The following is a 26,847-nucleotide window of genomic DNA, read 5'->3' on the forward strand; positions in this document are numbered from 1 at the left end:
TTGACCAAATTTCACCTACCAGTCCTTTTTTTTTATTTTAGAGAAATCCCTTCACACGAATTAATATCATCTCTCTTTCAACCTACACAAAAACAAAATATGAAAAATGCTAACAAAAATGTGTGTTTTGTGACCTGCTGCATTTTAATAACATCCGAAATCAACATATAAAATCTCGGTTGGTGCCTACAAGGTAATGCAGGAAATGAAGTGTCCGATGCTTATGCTTACATTTCTTTGGGGAGGATCCCCACCTGATATGTGTCACCCCCAGTGTTGAAACAAAACACAAGCCCTTGCTTAAGACAGTATAGATGGATTAATGTAGAATAAAGACCTAAAGAGCATGGCTTCAAAAGATAATTTCATAGCAAGGATGCATCATAATATTCATGTATTTTGGTCATCAAAAAACTTTGATTAGAACATTTAAAGCTCTTCAATGGAAGCAGAAAAAGCTGCTGAATCATATTTCCTTAATACTTATCAGCCAGTCAGGGTGAGAGTGAAAATACAATTCTCATGGACTGACCTCTCACTCTCCTTTACCCTCTGTGCCCTTAACCGACTCGCCGTTCGGGTCACACACAATCGCCTGGAACCCCACTAAAAACGGCCCATAATCAAAGAAAGGCTCAGGTGTGATTCCTTGCTCTTATTCAGGGTTCAACAAAAAGAAACACAGGTTAAAAAAGCACCATGTCTTTTCACTCATTCCAGCCCTTTCTCTCTGCTCCCAGCGTCCCTGTCCCTCTCTCTCTCTCTGTGTCTCTCAACTATGCGGCCAATAAATAGCGCAGCATGCTTAGTTATTTCCTCATTGGGACGGACAGAGAATGAGAGGTGGGGCCGAGTGCCACTGCCACTATATGCACCTGACCACCGTAAATCACCGCCACAGCGGTCCCATCTTCATGCTGGAGATTTAATGAACTACCGCAGGCTTTTTATGCCTCTTAAGGCTCGCTGAGTGACCACTTTGTAGTTGTTCAGAAGAGAGGCGACGCTGCCTCTGCCCACTAAATCTTCCCCGTGCCACCGAGGATAAAATCTCCCTTTATTCATGGGCTATTTACCAGATCCAGATTTATTACGGGGGGGGGGGTACTCTAACAAAAGGGGGGCGACTGAGAGACAAAACACCTCCTCCCCCCAAGGCAGGCTGGGATAGAGACCTTGGAGCCCAACGACTCATCCTCATTGGGCTTGTTTGGCGGTCAGTAGAGGGGTGGGGGGGCTGTTGTTTTTTTTGTTTTTTTTATAGGGTAAAAGTGCAGCAGAAACCTCAGTGTGCCCTCTCTAAATGAGTGCACTGCTGAAGCCAACAGATATGAAGCAGGTATACACGCTGTCTGCTAAACCTGAAAACACAGATTATTGCGTGCAGGTGTATAATAAGCACATGTTCAATGCAATACGTACATCTCATCTGTCCCCTCACTGACCCATGGGTGCTTGTTACCATGGCAGCGCCTCTCCTAGCCCTTTGTTGGGATGGCTGGCTGAGGGGTCATGGGTGACAGGTCAAAGAGATACTTATAGATACGTGACCTTTGTGATGGCTTTGACAAAAGGACCTAAACAAACCTCCTTAGATGTCTTCACTTAAACGCCAACTATTTTGATGATCGATTCATCATTTCAATAATTTTTCAAGCTAAACTGTCAAATGTTTGCTGGCTCTAGCTCCTTAAATGTGAGGATTGACTCCTTTTTTCTTTGTTATTTCTGTTAGTAAATAATTTGGTTTTGGGCTGGTGGTGGGACAAAAGTAGCAATCCGAAGACGTCACATGACTGAAACTTAACTGATTATCATGCACATACTAATTGCCATGCACACAGTACTGTATGTTAGCGGGAACGGGTCTACAGAGTGCCTCCCTCGCCTGCTAAAGGCTAATGCTAACAGCTCACCTGTCTACCTCCTGCACTCTGACTGCTGCCTGCCACCACTTGTACCCTGCGGTTCATGGACTTTGCTGACCCAGCATTGACCCTGTTGCATTGTGTCTCCTTGTTCTTCTTGAATAGACCCCACACCCTCCTCCTCCGCTGCAAGGGAGGTGCCCTTTCCACAGCTCCCAACTCCTACTTCTCTTCGCTCTCTTTGTGTTTCTCAGTTATTTAGACTCTGTGCCAGGATGGCTGTTCAGCGGCATCGTTGCTTTTGGCCTACTGACTCCTGAAGCATGACCATGATCCTCATCGTGCCTCACGGTCTCTGTCATTTTCTCTTCCTGCAGTCATTAAGCTCAATTTCTTCTCCCCTCCAGTGAAACTCAAACGCAACCCAAAGAGCTCAATTTGAAAACGATGAGCAATCTATTATTCTTACGAGAGATTATGTCTGTTCCGGCCCTCAAGCTCAAGAGGCAAGCAGGCAACTGTGAACAGCTCTATCAGGACAAACACACAAATCACCATTCAGTGTATTTCCGAACCGTTCAAGACTTACCACACAACTTGTGTGTTTGGAAGCAAAATAAGTCCTCACGGAGTTCTGCAGACTTTTCCAGCCGTCTCTGCCACTTTCTCATTAGCAGCTTGAAAGAAGCCTGCCGGAAACTCCACTGGTGCACGGACACAGCTGTGCGCTTTTGAGTTTTCAGCAAAAGTTTTGCTCAATAATAATTCATAAAAAGGCGAGCGGATTAATTGCTGAATTTGATCTCGCTGGAGAAACTCTCTGAGAATTGAAAGTTAGCGGAGATAAGGGGCACATCAAACAGCCACATGTGTTTGCTTGTTTTTAAAAAGCTGGGACTTGTTATCAGGGCTGGGCAGGACTTTAGGCTCCACACATCTTGGTGTTGTGGAGCCTTTCTAGTCTTGAGTGTGCTGAGGAGGAGGGGGCGGTGGTGGTTAATGGCAGTAGTGGTGTGTGTGTGTGTGTGTGTGTGTGTGTGTGTGTATGTGTATGTGTGTGTATGTGGGGCTTGAACCCTGCTGCTAAGCCCCCCTCCTGCACAGGCAGAGGCCGGTGTCTGGATGGGTGCCAGAAGTTCTGAACTAATATTCACAATAATTTTCCTGCTCCGAGGGGCCGGCGACAGAAAACACTGTGGACTCGTGCCAGCTTTTACTCCCCTCTTGTTCTCCTCTTTCCACTGCCCCACAACGCCTCCCTCAGCTCTGGGAGTCTCTCTTTCTGTAGTTCTACCCCATCTCGGTCTCTCGCTTTAACCTTTTTGGAAGCTTATGCCCGAGTAAAGTGTGTTTATTGATATACTGTACGTGTGTGTTTGCTGCATGCCACTGATGTTACTATCGAACCATTCAAATTCTTAGTGCGCACAGAGCTGCTTGTCCACGCTGTTCCAAGCAAACACCATTGCCGACGCAGTTGTACCCCTGCCGATAGCAATGGCACTCCCTGATGGTAGTCGCCTCTCCAGCAGGACAACGTGCCCTGCCAAATCACACTCAGGAATGGCCCGAGGTACGTGGCAAAGAGCTCCAGGCGTCAACCTGGCCTCCAGATCTCAATCCGATTAAGGATCTGTGGGATGCACCGGAACAAATCCAATCCATGGATGGCCCACCTTGCAACCCATATATCCCAAAAGATCCAATGTCAGACACCACAAGACGACCTCAGAGGTTCTGTGTCCATATCTCTATGGGCATCTACCTCAGTGGCATAAAGTACAAGATTAGGTAGTCTAAATGTTGAATGGAATATCAGCCTTATCATATACTTAGATTTTAATCAGGCTTGTACAAGTAACATTATGACAGTACATTAATAAAACCAGGAATGAAAAGTCATAGATTATATCATACGAACCTATAAAAAATATAATTTTGGCAGTGTCCTGTATATCCTCATCCTTACTGTAAACTGGACCACAGTTCCTCTGTGTTGATTGAGTTTGTGTTGAGCATAAGGTGTCGTTAGAGAACAGTTGTAACCGACTGAGCGGGTCTAAAACTGACAAACCAGCAGTTTGAGCAGATGATTTGGCGTCAGTGTGGCTCCATTTGCTGTCTGGTGTTGATTCAAACACACACATAATTCAGTGCTGACTGCTGATAGCTAGACTCCTAATTAGGTTAGCTCACAGTTCCTTTTCAAGATGCCCTCCCATCATTTCTTCTCCCGCTACACTATATATGACGTGGAGTGGAAATCCCAGGGTGCACCTTAGCCAGTCTCCGTGTCTCACAGTTCCTAAATTCTCATCTGACACAACTGAGCTTCATGTACTCATGTGACCCGACCAGTGATCCCTGAATGGTAATTCTGTCTCAGACTCGTATTGAATATGGCCTTTGGCTCACTTCACAGCACACCAGTGGAGACCCAGTGTTTTATTACACTCTCTATATGTATTAGGAGCAGGGAGACAGAGATGTACTGTATCTCCTCTGAGCCATCTCCTCTCACTACTCTTTATAGACCCTAATCACACTGGTGGCATTTATCTTAGCATTGTGTGTGTGTTTGTATGCATGGAGAATGTTTGTGTGTGCAGGGTGGGCTGTCTATGTCCGTGCGTGCGTGTGTGTGTTGGTATGTGTGTGTCAGAGGCATGCGTCGGCTGCAGCTCGCCTCCCTCAACCACCCTGCTGATTGTTCCATTGATGACAGAATGCATCATGCCCCCCCGCACCCCAAAAAAACTGATGATGCTGTCGCCCCGAAATCCCTTTTGTAGCCTTACCATCGGGAATCACCATAAATAACCGTGACATCATCCCATTCTTATCTATGGGACGTCCCGTGCTGATCGATCGCATGGCTCCTGCAGTGTAAATAGCTTCTAATGCCCCATCTTCCCCTTCAAATAGGTCTACATTATTTATGATGGCTGTTAGGTTACCAGTCCAGGACACAATTTATTTCACCCCACCCCTGCTCCTATTATACCACTGCCTTTGACTCTTGATGGGAGATTGGGGGGAAGCATTCATTGCACCATGAAAAAAAAAAAAAATACACATGCCTGTGTTCTCAGAAAGGACCCACAAACACACACACACACACCTTAAACTCCTTGAGAGGTCCAAAAGGCTCATCACTGGGATGAGGTTGTGGGAGGAAAAATGAGGAGGGGCGAAAGTGGACCTGAGCGCTGCCTGGTCCCACCCTGTGGTAACGATGGGACATCCGTTACTCAGATGACAGTGAGAGTGGCAGGCCTATTTGCGCGGCCGCCGGCGCGCTGTGACGGATTGGACAGACAGAGCGGTTGGAGGCTGCGTGGAAATGACATGCTGCATTTCCATTTGGGTGAAAAATCTGGCTAACGTGGCTGGGTGGGTGAGGAGAGCCCAGCGTGTGCGCTGTTTTCTTGTTGGCTGGTCAGTCGACTTCTCAGCCTCTCTCTTCGGTCTATCTGTCTCTTTGCGACCATTTCCCCGTCTACTGATTTGTGTGTGCAATTTGCCCGTCCGTCTGTTTCTTTGTCTACCGCAAAGACATGAAAGCATGGCCAAAAAATTGTAGTGAACATATTTTCCACATCTGCTTTAAAATACTGTTCATTCAAAGATTTTGTAGGACAGTTTCTTATTGGGTCTCGTTCCCAACTTGTCTGACAAGTACGGAATGAGACTCAATTATCAACCGTCTTAGAAAGTGGACCTCTACTGCTCGCCTCAAAATCAAAGTTTGCTCATATAGAGTGTTTTGGTGTGGGTTGCTGAGTTTCTGGTGCTGAAGTGCCAAAAAAGCAGAATTTGAAGTACTCAACAGCAATGTCTCTTTCCAGGAGTCTACTAATAAGGGTTGCTAACTAAGCTAGCTAATGTTGCAGCTTACTTGTAGTGGACACCAATGATATTTTGATCCTGTGCTGTCACGACCACAGCCCTGCTGCCCATGAGAAATTCCATGCATCCTTCCGTCATGGCTTAAGTTTTCGGTTATTTATTAAATGTTTTAATTTTGTGGTCATATCCTACTTCCTGCTCACCTGTGTTCCCAGTGTTCTGTTTCCCTCCTGTGCTTCTCTCCAGCCTTATTTTTCAGCCACACCGGTCTCATCCTCGTTAAGCGCTGCCCTGTTCCAGGTATCTCTCCACCTGCACCTCATCCCCTCGTTAGTTTAGTCGTATTTAAGTCTGCGTCTTTCCCTCTGTCTTTGTTGGTCCGTCTGTTGTCGTCCTGCTTTCATCCTGTTTTTGTCCTCGCATCAGTCCTCTGTCTCCTCTGCCACATGTGTCCCCTGAGTTCTGGCTCTTTGTTCTCTGTGGTTTCTGGTTTTCGTATTAGTTCTGCATTTCCTTTGCTTCCCTTTTTGATAGTTGGATTTGGGGTTTCTGGATGATTGGATTTTGGACTTGGATAACGGCAATCATTAAAGCTTGCTTTTGGTTACATTTTCCGGCCTCCTTTGTGAATGCATTTGGATCCTCACCTCTGCCAAACGTATCACCTTCATGCATGGTGATAAATTGTAGTTTGGTGGAAAGCAAATAGTTCCAACACGAAACTGCTCAAAAATTGACTCAAACAGGAGTTAAAAAGTAATATATAACTCGCCTACCCGTAGACCTGTATGTGCAGGGGAATGTGTTATGCAAGTGTCTATTTGAGTTCGCTGTGTTAACGCAGCTCTGCCAGCTACATGCTGCTGGCTGTTGGATTGAGATGGACATGGCAAAAGACAAGGGGAATTAATTATATCAACACAGACACTAGAATAACACAGCATTTCATATTCATCATTTAACACAAACACAAGATCATACGCTAAACAAGCAGCCCTCCCCTGAAACTTTTATGGCTAAAAGATTGGGGTTTGGGGACTTATTTCACCAGAGGTGGAACTGGAGACGTTTTGCTGAGGTGGACAGCTAAGGAAAGAGGGGCAACGAAGTATTATTCTCCAAGCTAAACCCAGGGGTTTGTGTGTGAGAACGGCCTGAGGAATGTTCATCCTCACGCCTCATTGGTGTTCTCATTGCTGTGCGCGGATCGAGCAGTGGAGATGGGACACCCTAGATTTACGGGAAGTGTCAGAAGCTTCACATCCTCGGGCCCCCTGGGGCCAATCTCCTGTCTTGATCTGGCCTGCAAGGAAAACAGCCGTCCCTCACAGGCTGACAGTGAGGTGGAGCCATCCAAACACACAGGGAGGATGGAGACTGGTGGGAATGAGGAATGTAAAGGAGGGAGGCAGGGCTGGAGGGATGGAGGGAGGCCACCTTTGGCGAGGACCGCCGCAGCTCTGGCAGTCTGATCCTTCACACATCACTACACAGTGATGAAATCGCCAAGTTAGGCTCCTGCACAAACCAAAGGCTGATGACTTTATCTAAGTGAAGTAACGTCAATGGGAAGTTTCCATGGGGACGTATATAAGCAAACAGTGGCCGATCTAATCGAGACCTGCTGTTCAACAGGTGCTCACATTCAGTAGCTATTAGTGGTAGTTTAGTGGGAGCCTTATTAAACACACTTAATAAGAGAAAAAGAAAGAGCATATGTGTCTATCCCTCACAATCTTTCTCAACATCGCTCATAAACCTCAGAATCCTCAAAGAGAGGAGAAGTTCTGGCTGCCTAAAGCTCACAAAGGCCTTTTTGTCCCCTGCAGGAACTGGTAGCTGTTCAGGAAGTGGAGCCCAGTGCCAGCAGGATGATTTATGGCTCTGTGTCCTGGGTGGTGGTTGGACCTGGTCCCACTGTCACTCAGGGCCAGAGAGAAGCACTGCATGGCCCAATCAGAGGCTGCCCAGAACTCTAAAGACATTACAATGCCTGTCATAAAGTGGCTCAGAGGGAAGGGAAGCAGCCATAAAACAGCTCGGAGAATGAGAACAATTGGAGGAGAGAATACGGATGACACAAACGCTTCTCTCAGAAACTCTGGCCTGGTCCGCCTTGGCATCCTCTCCTCGCCACTCCTCTTCTCTCTGGTTTTGGGCCGACGACAAAGCGTAATTCGACTGAGAAATTGATTTTGCGTTTTCTTTTTTTTTTTTTTTTTTTCCCTCATCTGTGCAGAAGACGCTAACTCGTTAGGACTTCACAGGGCTTTGCCAGGACTGGAGACAACAATTAGTTTGTTGGAGATGTCAGAAATGGCCAGTGAGTTCTGCAGGAAGAAATCCTTTGTGACGGATTGGCGCTGACAGCGCAGGCCGACGAGGAGGGAGCGACGGACTCCCAGAGCGCCCTGTATAGTGGAGGAACCTTTGGGCTGCATTAACCCTTATCTGTGAGCGCAGGCGAACAAAGTTCCCTCACAGGCTACCTGCTGTAGCCTGGAAAATCCTATTACAGACTGCAGGGGGACACTTGGGAACACTCCGCCGGGAAATCTGTCTCCCTCGGCACGTACCAGAGACAGGACATCGAGTTCTCTCGCCACCTCCTCGGGCTCACTCTCCTCTCTTTCATTCACTCTGACTGATTTAGTCTCTCTCTCTTGTACTCTTCTCTCCCCTTTATCCGTCTTTGTCTCTCTTCTGCCTCATCTATCACTCTTGTTTTCACCCTGTCGAGTTGTCTAGTTTTGCCTATCCTATCTTCTCACAGACCGACCCCCCCAGTCGCTGCGCATAAGCACGCTTTAAGTCCCCTTTTCTCATCTCAGTCACCCCTATCCCTCCACTCTCCCCCAGGAGGAGAAACACTATCTATTCCCAGCCATCTTCGGATGAGTGGGCTGCATTTATCTGTGGATTTAAGGGTGACTGCCGTGTGTGGCGCTCAATCCCCTGCCCCCATGTTGAAGTTTAGAGAAAAAAAATAAATATAATACAAAACACATGAGCGTACGGCATGCTGGATGTCTAATCCAATATATCCCATAAGCATTCCCTTTTTATTGCCCAATTTACGTCTTCAAACAATGAACAATGCCGGGTATGAAAAAGATACCCCGCAAAGGCTGCTGTAATGCAGCTAGAATAACATTCCTGGAGTCACCGTGAGTGTAAACAAGAAATGTAACTCTGCAGAACACAAATGGAGTCTGATTTGCAGCATATGTAGCTGAAAGTGAAGCATCAAGCATAGAGAGGAGAGTGAAAGTTACCACTTTCAAGTGGGGAAACTGGGACGCTGTTAAGGCAGCATCGTTACACCAGTAACACCAGTACTGTCAAAAGACAGTATCTACCACTTAGTTCTCAAAAAGGACAGCATGTTTGTTCCGAACATAATCAAACATCCCCAGTAATTATGCAACGACAGAAATTGATGGACTGTATCGTTATTATGCAACCTGAAAGCAATTACAAAACAATTATTGACCAGGATGTGATCCAGGGTTATTACCGTGGTAATTAACCTCATTAAATACATGAGCCACTCTAATTTAAAATGTGACCTTCATCCACTGTACGGATTATTAAGAAGTGCACTGTTAGTTAATTGGCGCTCGGTGCAACAATAGGCCAACAAACTGCTTTCGGATTGTTACTCAAGTATGCATCAGCCCTAGTGCCGCATGTTACATACTTATTAATCTTCTCATTTCAGAATTTGTGTAAGGAAACAGGATGTCGTCACCTTTCTGAGCAACCTGATGAGGCCTTCTGTCAATCACTTGCTCCTCAAACATCTTTGAACTTCTGCACTTACTCACAGGCCACATCTGAGGGCAACGGACAGGGCCGGCTCGCAAATATTGACTTTCCAGCAACATGAGAGTGCACAGCAGCCTATCATATGGCTCGAATTAAAGCATTATGACATAATAGAGCAAAGTCGAGGTTAAGACCTCATTACTGCCACCCGGGGCTTCTGCTTTCTCTCTCCCTAAGCCTGGCAGCTCTCAGTTCTGGTTTTGGACCTGCTCCACTCTAATTGGAGCGGCAATATGGAGTAATTGAAAGAGGGGAACGGTGTTACTGGGCTGAATGTGGCCCGGCCTGCGTTTTTTAGCGCTTATCCCAGTAATAAGCTCTCAAAACCAGACCGCACCATCCCATTACCCTCTGAACTTGCAGCGCAGGGACAGAGGAGAGACTCAAACATGTGAATGAACCGACACACGGAGGCGCGCACTCCATACGGGATACATGGATACGTGGATATTGTGAATGCGCGTTGGTTGTAATAGCCGTGAGAGAGCGAGGGAGAGTCTGGCAGAGGCTAAGAGGACAGAGGGCCTTGGCTTGCGCCTGTTTGCGCAGCTTTGACCACAGACACAGAGAAAGTGGTTTTGTAGAGCAGTATTAGCTCTTGATTATTTGCGTTAACCGGTACTTAGATTTACTGCCTGGGTAATGCGATCTGACTGGTAGTTAAGCACTAGCAGCAACTCGGGGCAGGAGAGCCAGCGCGGTGTTGCTGTTCCCCTCTCCGTTTCCCCCGGACTGGACCAATAAAACGCCTGCAAGCTCTGCCCCCGAGTCGCGCTCTCTCCCTCCCCGTAACCCTCCCCGTTGGGAAGACATTTGGAAACAATCAGTAGTGTGTTTTAAGGGAAGGCCCTTCCCCTATCAATCCCCCTAGATAAGGTATCTATGCGCCGGGCTCTGTGGCCCTGCACACGGAATTCATCACCTCTGTTTCCTGTATGCTGTTTAGGGGTCCCCTCATTTTCGCTCCTATCTGTGCAGAGTGCAGGGGGCACATTTTGTGTGCACACATGTGTGTGTGTGTTTGTGTGTGTATGTGTGGGGTTTTAACATTTTGGTGCATTTTGTGGGTAGCTGTGAGCATGCATATACATTCCACACATGTAGTGCTGAATTGCGTGTGTGAGCGTAAGTGAATAAATGCACTATTTTTGGTCCAGGGGGCCTCTGTAGACAGCTGACGAGGTGCGTTTGATTTCGAGTGCTCCTTACATGGGTGGAGTCAATAGCTCTTGCACATTCCCCTCACTCCTTTCCTAAAGTTACCTCAGCACTTGCACCCTATTTCACCACCTATAGTTGTAAATTAATAGGAGGTTGTTTCACGTCTTCTTCAAAAAATCACTCAGTCCAACCGTAAAAAAAAAGTGATTGAGCCTCTTTGGTAGGCAACATAAAAATAAAACATCTGATGGTGATCTTAATTCAAGCTGGCTGCTACATGCCATCCTCTCTTCTCTCATTTCCCCTTTTAGTTCCCTCTCTAAATCATCTAATAACACAGAAATGTTGCAGAAATAACGGCTTTTACAGCGACTCTGAAGCTTCCTCGGAGTATTCGGCGTGCCGTAACAGCCGAGGATAGACGATGTAAATGTGTGTTACAAGACAGAGACATTTATATCCCCGCCGATGAGTCAATGCACCTGCGTATAAATTCTCTTATATCTGTGGCTGTCTAGACGTTTGTCATTGTGTCATTGAGTTTGCCCTGCATGTGTTTCCGATCAGATCAGCCTCTTCCTTTTTTCTGAAGCTCAGAGCGTGTTATGTGTGTGTTGTGACTCTCACCATGAGCTATCAGCCATAGTCAGATTTTTGTGTGCATCCCGACAGGTCAGACATGATGGGGTGGGGGGAGTGAAACATGCCCCCCCTCTGAGCTTTTCAAACAGGTGAACTCCCTCTTCCTCATCCCTCCTTTTCCCCGACCTCCTCCTTCAATCAAACCAGTCCCTCCATTCACTTCGGATCTAATAAGGCTTGCGACCTTTGCCCTGCTTGGACGGACCCCCGACGAGAGCCTCCTTCACCTGGTATTGTGCTGCCGGCTACACCTTCCAACTGGCATAGCCCCCGCTCACGCCCGCCTTTGTCCTTCTGCAATTCACTCTGACTTTGTTCAGTTAGTTAACCTAGCTTCCCCTCCCTGCTGGGAACTCAGACAGAGAGAGAGAAAGGAGGAGGGTGTGAGAAGGAGAAGGTGGAGGAGGAGGAGGAGGAGTAGGAATGAGGGGGTCAGTGCTGAGGAATGAGGGGGAAATCAGAAATTTGTATTTTTCTTCTTCTTTAACTGGAAGAGAAGATCAGCCCGCGGACTCAACTCGCCCCGCACTCATATAAGAGAACCCTCTCACACTTCACTCCCTCTTTACGAACGTACCTCATATTTCTCGCTCACCTTTCACATGAGATTAGAACATCAGTAACGCACACACACACACCCAACCCCACACACACGTACACAGACAAGCCTCGACCAGCACCAACAAACAACAGATTAACCCAAAGAAAGGGATTACCAATCAACTGAGAGGCAGAGAGACAGACCCCCCGCTTGTTTTGTCTTGGGTTTTTGAATGGACATCACTCCTGTCCAAGACAATCAAGCTCCAGTTACACTGAACAGGGAGCTCATCTCCCTCGCAGACACCAGGAGAGACAAAAGCAGACACAGACAGACACGCTGCTGAAGGCGTTACGGCACTGTTTTAACAGAAGGGAGGCTGCACACTCTGCAGCATGCGAAGGAAGTTAGAGGCCAGGAGCGCTTTTTTTAGTAGCTCAGCGGGTTATTAAGGCACGTGACGCTTACTAACCAAGACTCAGGACAGTTCAACTCAATCATTTCTTGGACTGATTGAATAGAAAACTATATAAAATGTGTCATTGTTGTAAACTGTTTATCAAAACGACCTTACTGTGACTGGTTGCTGCAACATCTGCAAGAATATTACATGAAGGGTAAAGATGTGGTGCGTCCCAGTCGGTAGAGCATCAATCCCATGTACTGGGCTAACGTCACACTATCAAACTGCATGCAGTAAATACGGTCATCCAGTTTGCGTGCAGCGATACGCCAATCCTTCTCATTAAGTTCTGTGGAAAATAGATGCGTCAAAATACCAGGCATAAGACACGTCAGATGATGTAGTATAAAGAGTGACCAAGTCTGCGTTGGACAGATGTTGGGGTTGAAGTATGGGTCGCACAAAAACATGACTTGTAATGTAACATAAATTTACCTTACTTTTCCCAACCTAACCAAGCACTTTTGTTGCCTCATCCCAAACTACGTCTGCTTCAAAACGTCACGTGTGTCTTAGTTGCCAGGACAATTAAGGTCACATGACTGTGGAACTGCTCTTTCAGAGGCTAATGGGAAGGACCGGCATATCACCTGATTTGAGATCGTAAAGGTTGCATATTTGTATGCACATTGTTGAGACCAGATTCTGGTAAATAAACTAGGAGTGAATTAAACTTAGACAACGTAAAAAAAAAAAAAAAACTCTCAGACCTTCGGGTTTATTAATATAGAGCAGGCCACTTCCAGTGTGAACGTAATTCCTGGGATACTGATGTTTATCATGTTAAGTAAGAATCTGGTCATGCAATACAACTGCAAGCATTCTGGTCTCCAGTTGAACTGACTTGGTAGTTCAGGTGAGAGCTAAAGACCACCCTAAGTCCTTGCTAAGTTGATCTTCCATACTAAGCCCTGGTCTTAGCCCAAATACATCAACATCCTTGTACTCATCAACATCCTTGCTTTGAGAACCCAGCAGCAGCAGTTATCTCAGGTCTACCCACCTATGTGTCCTGGAAAGTAATCACACAGCTCAGAGGCCTAGCAGTATTTACAGTTAAAGGAGGCATGATTAATCAAAGTATATGTGTTTTCTCAGCAGCAGCGCCGCTCTCATGAGGGGCAAAAAGTCTCATGTCCAGAACATTCTGTCCACATGGTGACACATTTCCCTCCTCACACTATCTGGTTGCGCACAACCAATTTTAATGGTCCTTATTGTCTTCTTTACAATTCATTAAGTGCCAATGAGACCCAAGTGTATGCTGTGAACGGCTCCTTCATCATTACACAGTGTCTCAGCAGCCGGTTAGTGCTCTTCTCATGAGAGAAAACAGGTCCCACAATGATGTCAGTGCAGCCGTTGTGTTCATGCAGCACAATGCATTGACAACCGCCATTCACATCGCCTCTGCAGACTCGGGACTTTTTCACTTTGAGTTTCCTAAAAAACTATATGTGTGTGTACGTGTGTGTGTGTGTGTGTGTGTGAAAATGTGAAGATGTGTGTCCATTGAGAGGTGTGTGAGTGACAGAGAGGTTCATCCCTAGCGCCTGCCTTTCTAAGCACTGCTGTGGGCAGGGCCATCTCCGCTGACAGTGGAAGGGATGTGGCAGGGGCTCGGGGATTAAGGGGCTTTTAGCCGGGACTGAGAGTGGCTCTTTCTCCCTGTGACAGAGAGAGGTGACGGGCCGTCAGCGCACAGGGGACAGGCGGACAGCCAGCCAGAGACATCTGCATTCATTCAGGACAGCGGCTTATCCGTGCACAAAAAACACGCCCTCTCGAAACGCCCTCCGTCCACGCTCTCACACTCTGTCTCACGCACACGCACACACAAGAGCGTAAAGTGGACACACATGCAACACACGGAGACACAAAACCCTAATTCTGGGATCGACCTCTCTGAGAGTTCACACTGTCTGTTCACATAAAAGGGAAAATGGCAAAAGCAACTACAGTTGCAAGTTGAAAAACCAAAAATGTAACTGGAAGTTGGATTTTGGTTGTTGTTGTTGTTGTTGTTGTTGTTGTTGTTGTGCCTGCTGTCTAAAATACACATTTAGGTGTTCATTTCAGTTCAGATTTCTGTTCTGGACATGGGTGCAAATAAGTGCATATTTAATTAGATCAGTCTTATTTACAAATTACATAGAAAAACATGAAACAAAATGATTGCCTAAATGTTAATTATCGTCTGAGGAAGTTTCACAGTGATATCAATTACATTTCTTTTCTTATTCACCTGAGGTGTTCCCCCTATAAACTCTATAGGCTAAAGTTCCATCATATCAAATAAAAGTTTGCGATCCAAAACGCTGTAATACAAACACACAATGCAAATCTTTTCTCAGTAGATCATTAGCAATGCAAGATTTTGAGTTGACAACAGTTGAAATGATGGCCGGGCATCTGCCTCTCCTCCTTCAGTCCTCCCATCCTCTCATGACCAGGAGGTTCAGGAGACAGGCAGAGCCAGGAAAGACCCTGCCCAGCCACCTAATCCTCTACTCCTATTCACCATCACTGCTAATCTCCTTCCCCACCTCCCCACCACCACCACTGCCACCACCGACACTATCGCCTCCACCTCCACCTCCGCCTCTCACTCAAGAGGTGCACAAAGGCCCTAAGCGCCCCTGTCCCGCCCCACTCGCCATCCCAACCCTTCTCGCACCCCTAACCTGCTCCGCCTATCGCTCCTACAGCAGGAGGCACCCAGCTTTCTAAGCCCAGGACCCATAATCCCGCGGGGCTGCGCGTTTGGGTGAGCCCAACGGCTCATTGAGTGCTGGATAACTCTCTCCCGGACTCTAACTCTCTGTCTTATTGTTGCTGCTGCTGAGAAGAGGACAGACACAAATGGAGTTTGAATTTCAATGTGCCTAACGACTCAGAGAGAGAGAGAGACAGCAGAATATGGACTGGTGGGCATCCAGGCGTTAAGAGTGTTTTTCTAGGAAGCCATGGAGAAAAACATGCAAATACTGTGGGCCAGTGTGGACCACCTCATCCTTATTCTGTCACATGAATAATGGAATGCAATATTTTGCACTTCACGTGTTTTACTCTCTATCTTCATCATTCAAAAATATAATGTGTAACATTTAACTTCAAACCCAGAGAAATCCCTAATTCTGTCAGGGTAGCGGGGCGTCTCCTTTGGTCGCCTGTTACTATAACTTCCGGACAAACATCTGATAACACATCGGGAACATAACGAATGAGACAAAACATAACGTGATTAAAACTTTAATACATAATCATCTGTGAATATTTCTGCTGGAGTCACATCAAATTGATTTTCATCAGCAGTGGCGGTTGTTCCACAATGAAAACAACCCACGCAACTTCATGGCACTATAAACATGAAATGATTTTAAATTCTTTGAGCTGTTACTTAAATTTAAGCCAATACCACGAGCTAAACCTGATAAAACGGCTCACCGGCTTTGTTCTGGTCTGATCTGGTCCCGGGGAGGCCTGGGGATCTTCACTATAAGGTTGAAGGGTCACTTCACTTTCCATTCAGATATTCAAAGCCATTTAGATTTATTTCAAGACCCTCATTCTTTTTATAATCAGTGTTTCACCGCTTCTTCTGATCTAAAATACAAAATGAATAAAATAGATTCCATGTTGTTAAAAAGAAAAAAAATCCAGTTTAGTTGAAGTTTACATTTAAATTTCTTGAACTGAGAATAAATCTTCAATCAACAAAGTGGGTGTGTTGTTGTTCACCAGTGTGTGAAACGTCTTTGCGTTCCCTACAGGCAAAGATGTGTTACACATTCTGTCTGTCAGGCCTTGGTCTCCATTGTTTTCAGGAGAAAAAAAAACAGATTTTTTCTTCAGATTTCTCTCAGCTCACAAACAGAGCTGAAACAATTGCTTGCAAATTGGTTGGCAACTCAGTATTTTGATAATCAGTCATTAGTTTCAGCAATTTCTCAAGCAAACATGTCAAATATTTGCTGGCTCTCAAATGTAAAGATTTGGCTGCTTTTCTTTGTTATTTATGATAATAGATGAGACGTCCTTTTTTTTGCTCAAGTCTAGCAACTTGAAGACGTCACTTTGGGATCTCGTAAAATAACCCTTTTTCACATTTATTGGACACTTTAAAGACTTTATAGACTGATTAATTGCGAAACCTGCAGATTAATCGATAACGAAAATAATTGTTAGCTGGAGCCCTTCTAACGAACACACACACAAACACACACCAGTGAGCGTAAGCCTCCTCGCACAGTCAGCACTCCCATTCTGCATACGACAGTGTAGGTGAGCGTCTCAGCCTGACAGACCCCTCACCGCTGCCTCTCTACCTCTTATTTACCGAAGCTATCTTTCCCATAAGTCACCATTCCTGTATTCATAAAGCATCATGGACGCCATAACTCACTCGTCCCCTTTATGAATAAAGCCCCCAAATTTATGGTGATGGCGCTGAGGAGCGGTGGCCTCCCTGGTGACAAACTTCCCCCAGTCTGTCACCACTGGCCTGGGCCGCTCAGGGCCCTCCATCAAACGCTCCAGATGGGAGCGCCACTTTAGCGTTCCCCCGGCCGGTGACATCACCTCACCGCGCTGCTCAGAATTGATGATGAAAGCAAACATATCTATCTTAACTCACATTTACCAAATCAATTTTATTTTTACAGACCCTCCGCGGGCTTATTGGCATATTGACGGTTTGCAGGCGGGAGGGGGCGATTGAGCAATGGGCGAGGTATGGTAAACGGGTGGGCATGGGAGGAGAGGGGGGGGGGTCAGGAGGGCTTAATGGCGTTTACCATATTTAATGCAGAGGGATGTCATCACTGAATATCCATTCTGAATAATGTGGCATTTCATCATAAATTCTTTACAACTTATTTACTTAATGGAAAGAGTTATGGCTCGCTGTCAGGACGGTAATTAAACATTGTGATACAGTGCTGCCTCGCCAGGATCCCATCTTTCCTCTCAATCCCCCCCTACCACCCGCCTGCCCCAAGACACACACACACACACACACACACACACACACACACACACACACACACACACACACACACACACACATCCTCAGCTTTTTAAATACATATTATTATTCAAGCTCCCCATAAATTACAGCCGGATTAAAATTCATGAAACCTCTTTTTCCTTTATTTCCTTCCCTGGGAAAAAGAATAACCCAGAGAGCTTGTTCAACCGGCGGTAAATCTCTCGGCGAGGGACGGAGAGTTTTTATTAAGATTTTGCGTTATGAAAATGGGCAAAAATGAAGAGTTTTTCCCCTCACTTCAATTTAGGAGGCATTTATAGATTGCGTCTCACCCGGCAGTTGATAATGAGGGAGAAGTTGTTTCCTGGAGAAATGCAGCCCAGAGTGAAAAGAAAAAAAAAAAAGAAAAAAAGAAATTTATTTTGGTTTGGTCTGAGCCAAAACCACTGAGTCAGAGCTGATGGGCTGGAGTAATGCTCTATGATGCAAACCCAGCGAGCACCGGTCCAAATCCAAAACTATTTATATGAGCCGAATGTTGATACTTTACCAACACCGTTTTAAAGAGCGGGATTAAAACAGATTTAGGGGTTAGGAAGACTCTCATAGGAGAAAGAATGCTGCATTGAATCATCTTTTTATTTAAACCTGTGACTTCTCGCTTTATGAACTGCGTGCTCAGCGACTCTTAATGAGCTCGGTTCTGTCTTACAAAAGGGACAAAGGCCTGAATATGAAGGGTTTAATCCTCACGTCCAAATTAGAGAGGATCTATTTCAGGAGACTAAATGAGGCTGATTCTCTGCCAGCCTCTTATTCCTGCTCTATAAAACCGAACTAGGCTGACACTGACGGAGACCACATCTAACCTTTGACCTTGTCCTGTGACCCTGCCTTCGATTTTTTGTGCCGGCTGACCAATATGTGATTTGCCAATGGCCGCACTGGGTCCCTAACCAGGATGAAAAAGGGATTTATGGCTTTTCATTTTAATTGAGTTGAGAGCGCAACCTCGACTCCCTTTTCTTTCAATGGCACTGAGCTAACATTACATCACTGGGCAACAAACGGCAACAACAGCCTTGTGGTCACTGGGCTAAATGTGAACATGACGCCATGGGAGGAAATAAAATGAGGACTGATGTGAATGTGTGTATCGGCCAAGGAACCACCCCCCGTCAGAAAGTGTGCTACTACTGTTGCAGAAAAACCTTGTGCACACTTGAACCAAAGCTCCAGTTGCTCCGTTACATATAGAGCGAATTTAACCCATCCTGAAACTACGGAAAGCGATGGTGGCCAATGTAGAAAGAAAAATGTCTGTGTTGGGAAGGTTTGACATTCAACATTGGCATATTCATTTGAACCATCTGTGTGTATGAAGGCGCAGACTCTGCAAAGCAATGATTCGCATCACGTTAACATTAACAGGAACTCATCGTCATTTGTTCTATTCCTACCTCCCAGCCTTGAGTGGGGTCTCGGAGACAAGGCCTGTGCTCGCCTTCATACGGCCCGAAGCGCTCTCCGACGTTCACCCTCCTCCGGCTCCAGATGCCCAGGCCTCCGCCCGGAACTGCTGACTCTCGCAGTTCAAAGTCCAGGGGAACGGTCAACTCATCTTCTTGGGGTAAAAAGAAGCCCTGGTGCTGGAATGACAACTGGTCCTGGGGCGAAGCCTCATCATCGGAGAGCGGAGGGGACGCCGGGTCCTCTGCCAGTGCTGACGATACCACGGGATCGCCGTCAGAGCCGCATACGTCGTCTAAGATGTCTGACGGGTAAAGGGCAAACTCATCGTCGCCGTCACCTGGGGGAGAAACAGAGAGAGTCTCCATGTGAGGGTGGTGCACAGGGACGTCTTTGTGATCGTTGGATTATCACAAATTAACGCTGGCAGCAGGGTATCTTCATCTTATTTCAACTACTGTGGACAAATGAGTAAAACATACGTACATGTTCAAAATAAACAGCGGAAATTTGAGCAGGTCTGAAACAACACGGCATCATGTGACAGAGCCCTCTGCTTTCACTGAGCTCAGCAATGAAGAGCAGGAGAGCATGAAGGAGGCAAACTTCTTTCTAAAGTCAATGTTTTCATTCTTTTTTTCTGATTTCTAATCATTGGCTAGGCGCCTGGCCTAGGAGACACCCGACAGACACATTTTCGAATAAAAGTTTAAAACAACACCTGGTGTGTCAGAAACAGGCGAGTGGAGTTTAAAAAACCCTGCAGCAACAAGATGGTGTGTTTGCCCTTTGTTTGAGCTGATGCCAAGCTGGGTAAGCTGGGTCTGCTCAGCATTGTACTGCTGTGACTGTTTTATATTTCCCCTTCCTGAACTCTTTCTACACCATACAGTGAAAACAGAAGGAAGCGCACCGGGGTTAATTGTGAATAGAGTGAAACGGGACACCGAAGTGCGACCCCTGAACCCACACTGGGCTTCTTCAGAGTGGCACACGTGGCTGGTGGAGCCGAATGGTGGAAGAGGGATTGAATCATTCGCAGCGCCGGCACAGTGTGCAGCAAAGTCGGCCGGGGCAGAGGGCTCGCCGTACGAGTAATTAGACAGGTAGGCATTCAGGCTCACGAAGAAGCCATCGTGGACAACAGCCAGGTGTCACACGGAGAGACAGAAAGACACTACGAGCCGGAAACGATTCACAGGAAGCTGCCGCTCCCCCAGAGTGCGTCTGAGATGGGCTGTGCCTAACGCGGGCTGACAGGGCACGGGGAGAGGGGGCTCCGCTAATGAGGCTCCACAACCCATCCCTGGGCTGAGGAACATTCCTGAAGGGCTGCCTGTGTGACACTGTACCGCTGCGCTGTCAGCCGTGGAACCTTTGATCCGCACAGATACGCACACACACTCCTTGCTCACTGGCCATGAAGTAACCGCACTTCTGATTGACTGAGTGGGTCGCTGCGATCGGTCCACAGGTGGTCATAAACTAACCTGAGAGATTAACTCAAGACCCGGACAAAATCATCGCAAGATTTCATGTTTACCCTCTGCTGCAAACTCGCACAACACCTGCAGCTACGAGATAAGCCAAGTGCATTGTATGTAAATATCCTTAAACCGTGTGTAACTCCCACTTTGGCAAGGTCGAAGCACGATGTCTAGTGCAAAGGAACGCTAAACTGTCAATTACTGCGTACAGTAAGCAGTACATGAGCTGTTTTCCTCTCCCAGTTGTCAAAAAGTGTGTTTGCTGTGGGGGAAGAAATCTATGTGTGAACACACTGTGCTGAATCAGCTGCCTATTTCAGATATCTGGCTGAGATTTCTGTGTTATGTAGTGCATGTGTGCGTTTGTCATACTTGGTCTATAACTTAAATATTTCTCATAATCATTCCCTGCAGCAATACCTGATCACAGAGTCTGTGCAACTATTGTGTTTGACACACACACTGTGTGGGCAAAGCGTGTTTTCGAGGGGGGAAACTCTTTTAAAGACACTGCCGAGCCGGGCCGGGCATGAAACCCAATGTGGCTCTGGGAGTCAACGTAATGATTTTCAGCACTGAGACTATGTAACGCGGTTATGGTCCTGGATGTGAAGCTTGCCATATGTTAGAGGGACAAGAGCTTTTAAAGGTAACCGTATCCCTCCGTTGCCGTTTCTCCGCTGACATTTCCCCCCTCACACTGGTCTCAAAGTTTATATTTGATTTAGACCAGAAATTCCCCCGGTCCAATGGACTCAACGAGAGCAGTTCAGCTCATAAACATATATGTTTCTGTAAGGTAAACGTTAGCCGAAAGCAAATATGCTATGTTCGGAGTTCTGAAAATTGTGGTTTTGTGTGCAGATGATTGATAAGTCAAAGAGCGTAGCTCTGCTTAGACGTGTGGGGCACGAGGGACTCTGAACACAGATGATCGGATCGGTGTGTGTGTATGTGTGTGCATGTGTGTATGCGTGCATTTCTGAGTGTCCCTGCCTACTTAAAGCAAATAGTCCTGTTTGTTTGTTCAGTAATGGACATTACTTCATCACTGCAAGCTGACGCCCTTCATCAAAGAGGGAGTGCTAAAAGAATTCTGGGTAGTGAAGGGGAACTCCAGCTGGGAGCAGAATCGCGGCTTTCGGCTGCATTATTAACAGAGATGGCACGGCGTGATAGGAAAAGAAAGCAAGTGTAAAACTTTGATGTCGCTGTATCTGAAAGACAACACAAAAGATTTAGTGCGAAATAATGAGGAAAACAATATTATCTCCTCATCAAAATCACGCAGGACCAGATGAAAATACATCATACAGTGTAAACACAGATATGCACACACACATGCGCATGTATGCCGTGTATTTAAATGTTCGCACTTGACGCCAAATTCATTAATTTTTATTAAGAGGGAAAACATTTGTTCCCGCGCCTGCTATCTGCATGGGTGGAATGATTTTCACCTCTGCCACGAGGTGTTGGGCGGACTCATACATCACACGATTACCCCTAGCAGCAAGCAGGGCCGCCATCATCAGGGAGTGAATTAAAGATGATAGAAAGAGCTATTAATCACTGTGACAAAGCCCCTAATGGAGGTGTGACCCAGCCACTGCCGACGGGACGGCAAGGGGACGCACCCACGGGACAAATGGATACATATGTTTACAGAGAGAAATAACCTACCTGTGGACATAGTTAACCCCCTCTTTCTCATTTTTTTTTCCTGCACCGCTGTCTTTCTTGCTCTCACTTCATCGCAGGATTTTCCCGAGCAACATTTATCCATTTTGCTGCCAGCAATTTCTCTGATGATATCTTTTTTTTTTTTTTTTTAATGCCGGTTACGTTTGTATGTCCTGTGAAATGTGCCTTTTGCAATTTCACATGTGCACTGAATATTTTCTTTTGCATTTTGACATTTGAACTAAATTATTCTGATAAAACAAAGTGATTTGCTTTGTTCACATGAGTCATTTTTATAATTGATGTGTGTCACATGAATTTATATGTGATTGTCTTTCTCTCACGCTAGCTTATGTCAAAGTTGCTATCACTAGCTAACATTATTGTTTGCTAATGCTAGCTTGTTAACGTTAACATTTCTAATGCTAGCTTACTTTAATATCGCTAATGCTAGCTAGCTCAGTAGGCTGGGCGCACCTCCCCAATTTTACGTTTTTTTCCCACAAACTAGCATCTCCCAAGAGTCTTGATATGGACGAAACACGAAGGTACAAACATTTATTTATTTATTTTTTAATCTTTCTACAAGCTCTGTAGATGTTTTTAATGATTTGACATAACATAATTTTTTCATCAAAATGTCTTGTAGACATGCAGGCATACAGGCATTTACATCAAAAATACAATTTTTAAAATAATGCATGAATGTATACTCAAATATTCTTGATAAAACAGTGAATACACTGCCTATACTATGAATATATTTATCTTTAAAAGTACTATTTTGTCAACAGGAATTGTTTGCTTCATGTCTAAGTTCCTCTAGTACCTCTGGTTTATACTGCACAATGCCAGGCAGGCTATAACACTGTAAGCTATAAGGTGAGAACATTATTCATCTACTTAAGCCGCACCCAATTCACAGACCACTTCATCTCTCCAGATAGAGAAGTCTAACCGTTGACTGATGGGGTCTTAGATCATGAAATATGGAAATGAACTCCTCACCTTAGGAATAAGACCGGCCCTTATGCTTATCTTTAAGCATCATTTGTTGCCCGTGATAACAGACGAATGGAAGAGGGGGCTTACCCTTGTACTACAGGTCAGACATAATCACACATGATCCCCCCCATTAGTCATCACATCCAAATTCAGACAGAGAACTCTTCATCATTCCTTTGCTTTCTCTTTATGTGTCTGCACCGGTAAAACCATGAATATGTGTTTGTTCTATTGTTCAAACAGTCAAGTACAGTTTTTTTTTTTTTTGTATCACTCTGCACCGCTGCTAAGACAACGTAAGAATTGTTTGTTTCAAAATATATGGGAGGAGTTGTTCAGGGGATGATTGCTGTTATTGTATATCTATTCATTTCCCTGAAAAATGAGGGTGCCCTGAGGGAGATGTGGGCGTAGACATCTGGGAGAGACAAGTCACTATGACTGAATTCAAAAGAAAACAAAAGTAATTATCATTCATTTGGTTAATTTTAACGCTCTCACAGCTACTGCCAAATGGAAAATGGCTGCTGTTGATTTGCCTAAGCACTGTTAATTACAGTGCATCAGTTTGTGTCGAGATTCCCCCAGCAGGGTGTATGGGAGAGTGTTTGGAGGCCCGTGCCCTCGGGAGAGGCAATAAGCTTCCTAATTAACTCTGTCTTTGTGCTTAATGGAGGCCTGAGCGCTGCTTTTGGGGAGTCTTTTGGTACGCGGGTCCACTGGGGTGACTGTGGTACCGAGTGATACAAACCACAAACACGCATCGCCTAAGGTAGCTGTGTATGAACAGTTCTGGACCATTGTTCACTATGTATCTGTCAATATTTACTTCTTCAATCAAAAACAATTAAAAACTGTAAAATATCCTCTGATGTAAAATATAATTATAAAAGACAAATTATGGTAATTTTTAATCTACTGTCATGTTTGTATTTTTCTTGTTGCTTACTGTCGCCTTGAAAATCTATCATCACCGCACTGAGGAAGTGTATTAAATAGTCTTAAACTGAGGGATAAAATCAGGTGCATGCTGCAGATACTGCATGCCACACGTGCAGGTGTTTTCGCAAATCTCCCCCATTCACATGCTCACAAACTGGCACTCACATTGTGCAAACTGTTTAAGCACACACTCGCGGACACACACAATGAAGAGCAGAGCTCTTTGCGCAGTCTTAATTAATGAGAGCATTGTCTATGTTTTTTCACCCCTGTGTGAGTCAACTGCTCCAAATGGAAAACACTCCATTAAGGGCCCTGGGCCGAGTTACCAATTAACACCGCACAACACAACTGAAACTTAGAGCCGGTCCCTCTGTGCACACACACACACACACACAGACACCTAATTAATTAGCATTAGTTGTGATTAATAATGAGGGTCCTTTAATGGTAAATCTGCAGCTCCGATGGCAGCCTGACACAACAAAGGCGTCTGTGTACGCGGCAGGATTTATCTGGGGAGCTGCTCGGGGATTTTAACATGTTTCTCACAGGCCTGACAAATGGCCTATTAATTATCTAATGTTGTCTGACAACAGCCGCTTGATAAAGATGTATGTTTGGATGGGGTGAGGAGGGGAAGATACAGCAGAGGAAAAGAGAGAGGTGGGGAGGGGGGGATGTTTGCATAAATGAAGAAAAGATAAAGTGTGCGAGAGCGAGAGGAGGCTCGCGACAATTCATGCAATTGTGGCCGGCCGAGCGGAGCGCGAAACGTAGCTTTTTCTTGAGAAAAAAAAGAAAGAGAATAATCCTTTCTTGAAACATTTGTTTCAAAAGACAAATTGTTGTGCTTCCACTTCTGTGGCTGCTCGGGATAATCAATATGAGGGATTAGCAAACCACATTTATTTTTAATGAAATGCAAATGAATGAAGTCTTGATGAACACAGAGATGGATGTGCGACACTTGCACACACACGCACACACAGTTTACGTCCTAAAACCACAATCAATATCATCAACGAGGAAGCCTCCACATCAACCCCGCCACTTCATATCATTAACTCTCTAACAACACGGAGCATATGGGCATCTCCCTCCCTCCCGGACTCAATCTCAGTCCTGACTCTAATTTGCAGAGTTTATCTTCTGCCTGTATGTTGACAGGTGTTCCTAAGTGGGATGCCAGTTGCCAAACGAATTTTATGATTGTTTTAGGCCCGCATTTGGCCTAATGAGATGAGGATCCCAGTCGGACGCTAACTCAAGCCTGTCAAACGTAAAGCAAACAGAATAACAACCCGGCGCTCACATGGTTTCCACAGGCCATACATCAGCCGGGGCATAGAGGGAGGGCCCTCCGAATCTCACGCTGACCCCGGGATGGAGAAGATGAGTGGGAGAGCAGGAAAGAGGGGGGAGGCGGGGAGGAGGAAAGAGAGAGATGAGATAGGATAATACTTTAAGTGTGTGTAGTCTCGGCGATCCGGTTACTGTAATGCCATAAAAAAACAATTTAGCCCGCGTGAGTGTTGTCTCGCTGTTGTGTGCTTATGTCGGTGATGTATGAGCGTGTATCATCTGCAAAAACACACACTTTGCAAAGTATTGATTTGGCTGTTTTCTCCTTCGAAGTGACGCGTAGAGAGAAAACGTTGACAGAGGTCATTAATCCCATCATCTCCTCTGTCTTCGCCCTCTGATTCAATCCCGACTCGGCCCCCCCTCCCCGCTCCCCGACATGTCACACATCCTCAGCTTTTTGATTTGTTTCTCCTGCTCACCTGCGCCATTCCTTTCATCTATCTTCCCGTCCCTCCGTCCTAATCCCTCTATCTTTTCAGCCAGCGACAACGGTCTCCCACCCCCAAAGACAAAAGCGAAAACTCGACACCGAACACCACTGAAAGGTGACACAAGAACGTCGGGCAGAAGCATGACAGTGTGTGGAGAAGCCACATTTTATTACCTAATCCAAAAGTGAAACCAAATGTTTATCCCAGAGCACAAACACAATACATGTCAATGCAAACATGCATAGATGAACATTCTCTCTCTGCCTCTCTCCACTCTCTCCCTCTTTTGCTTTCATGTCATGGCTAACTGCCATCGGGCCTTAATATAATTACGGCTCACAGTTGTGCACATTTGAGAAATTGATTCCTTTGATGAAATGTGAGCGAGGCAGGTCTGGGCAGAGCAGAGGCAGAGAGAGAGAGAGAGAGACGTATATCCAGAGTGGTTTGCTGCCAGCCCCCCCCCAGCCCCTGTGGAAGGCCCCCTGGGTACCAAACCGCCAGCTCAACCCGGCCCAGGCTGTCCCGGTCGTTAAAAGAAATGATAGCATATGTGCTTTGTTTAAGTTTGATGTCTTCATAATGCATTACACAATTAGATGGATTTGACAATTTCCATTATACTTGATAAAATATTTATGTAGGCCTGAGGATGGTAGTTCTTATCAAAGGAGGGCGGATCTGCAGCGCAGATGGGAACTTGAGGAGGCCATCAGCTGGGCAAAATGCAACCTGACTATTTAAAATTTTGTATTCGTAGCGTAGTAAATTTTATTTTCTAAGTCATGCGACCATGCCTGAGCACGTACGAGTATTTGACGTGAATAATCAGGCGCACGTGATTGAGATCAGACACACGCCGCACTGTATATCGGTGAATCAATAACCTTGTCCCTGCATGTTTGCATTGGGTGCTCTGCAAACACTGAAATAGAAAAGGCCTGGTGGGCACCCAGCACATTATGCCGTTGGCCGCCCTCCCAACAGAAAATGTTTCCATCGCAGACAATTTTTGGCGACACAAGTTTCCGGCACATTAGCTTTAGATGTGCCTCACTTGAAGCCCCGGAAAGCCAGTGTGAACACAAACTGTATGTTGGCATCACACATGAACACACA

At 45.8% G+C, this 26,847-nt stretch overlaps 1 protein-coding gene across 12 annotated transcripts in view; it reads right to left on the reverse strand.

Moving 5' to 3' along the window:
- mecom (MDS1 and EVI1 complex locus) overlaps positions 1-26,847 on the reverse strand; it is a 147,026-nt gene that overhangs the window by 80,853 nt on the left and 39,326 nt on the right. For all 12 annotated transcript variants that reach the window (XM_030404986.1, XM_030404956.1, XM_030404937.1 and 9 more), the window contains exon 2: positions 18,803-19,152. In XM_030404986.1, the coding sequence (XP_030260846.1) occupies positions 18,803-19,152 (350 nt within the window). The remainder of the gene's footprint in view (positions 1-18,802; positions 19,153-26,847) is intronic.

This window comes from Sparus aurata, chromosome 2 (assembly GCF_900880675.1).
Source record: "Sparus aurata chromosome 2, fSpaAur1.1, whole genome shotgun sequence".
NCBI lineage: Eukaryota > Metazoa > Chordata > Actinopteri > Spariformes > Sparidae > Sparus > Sparus aurata.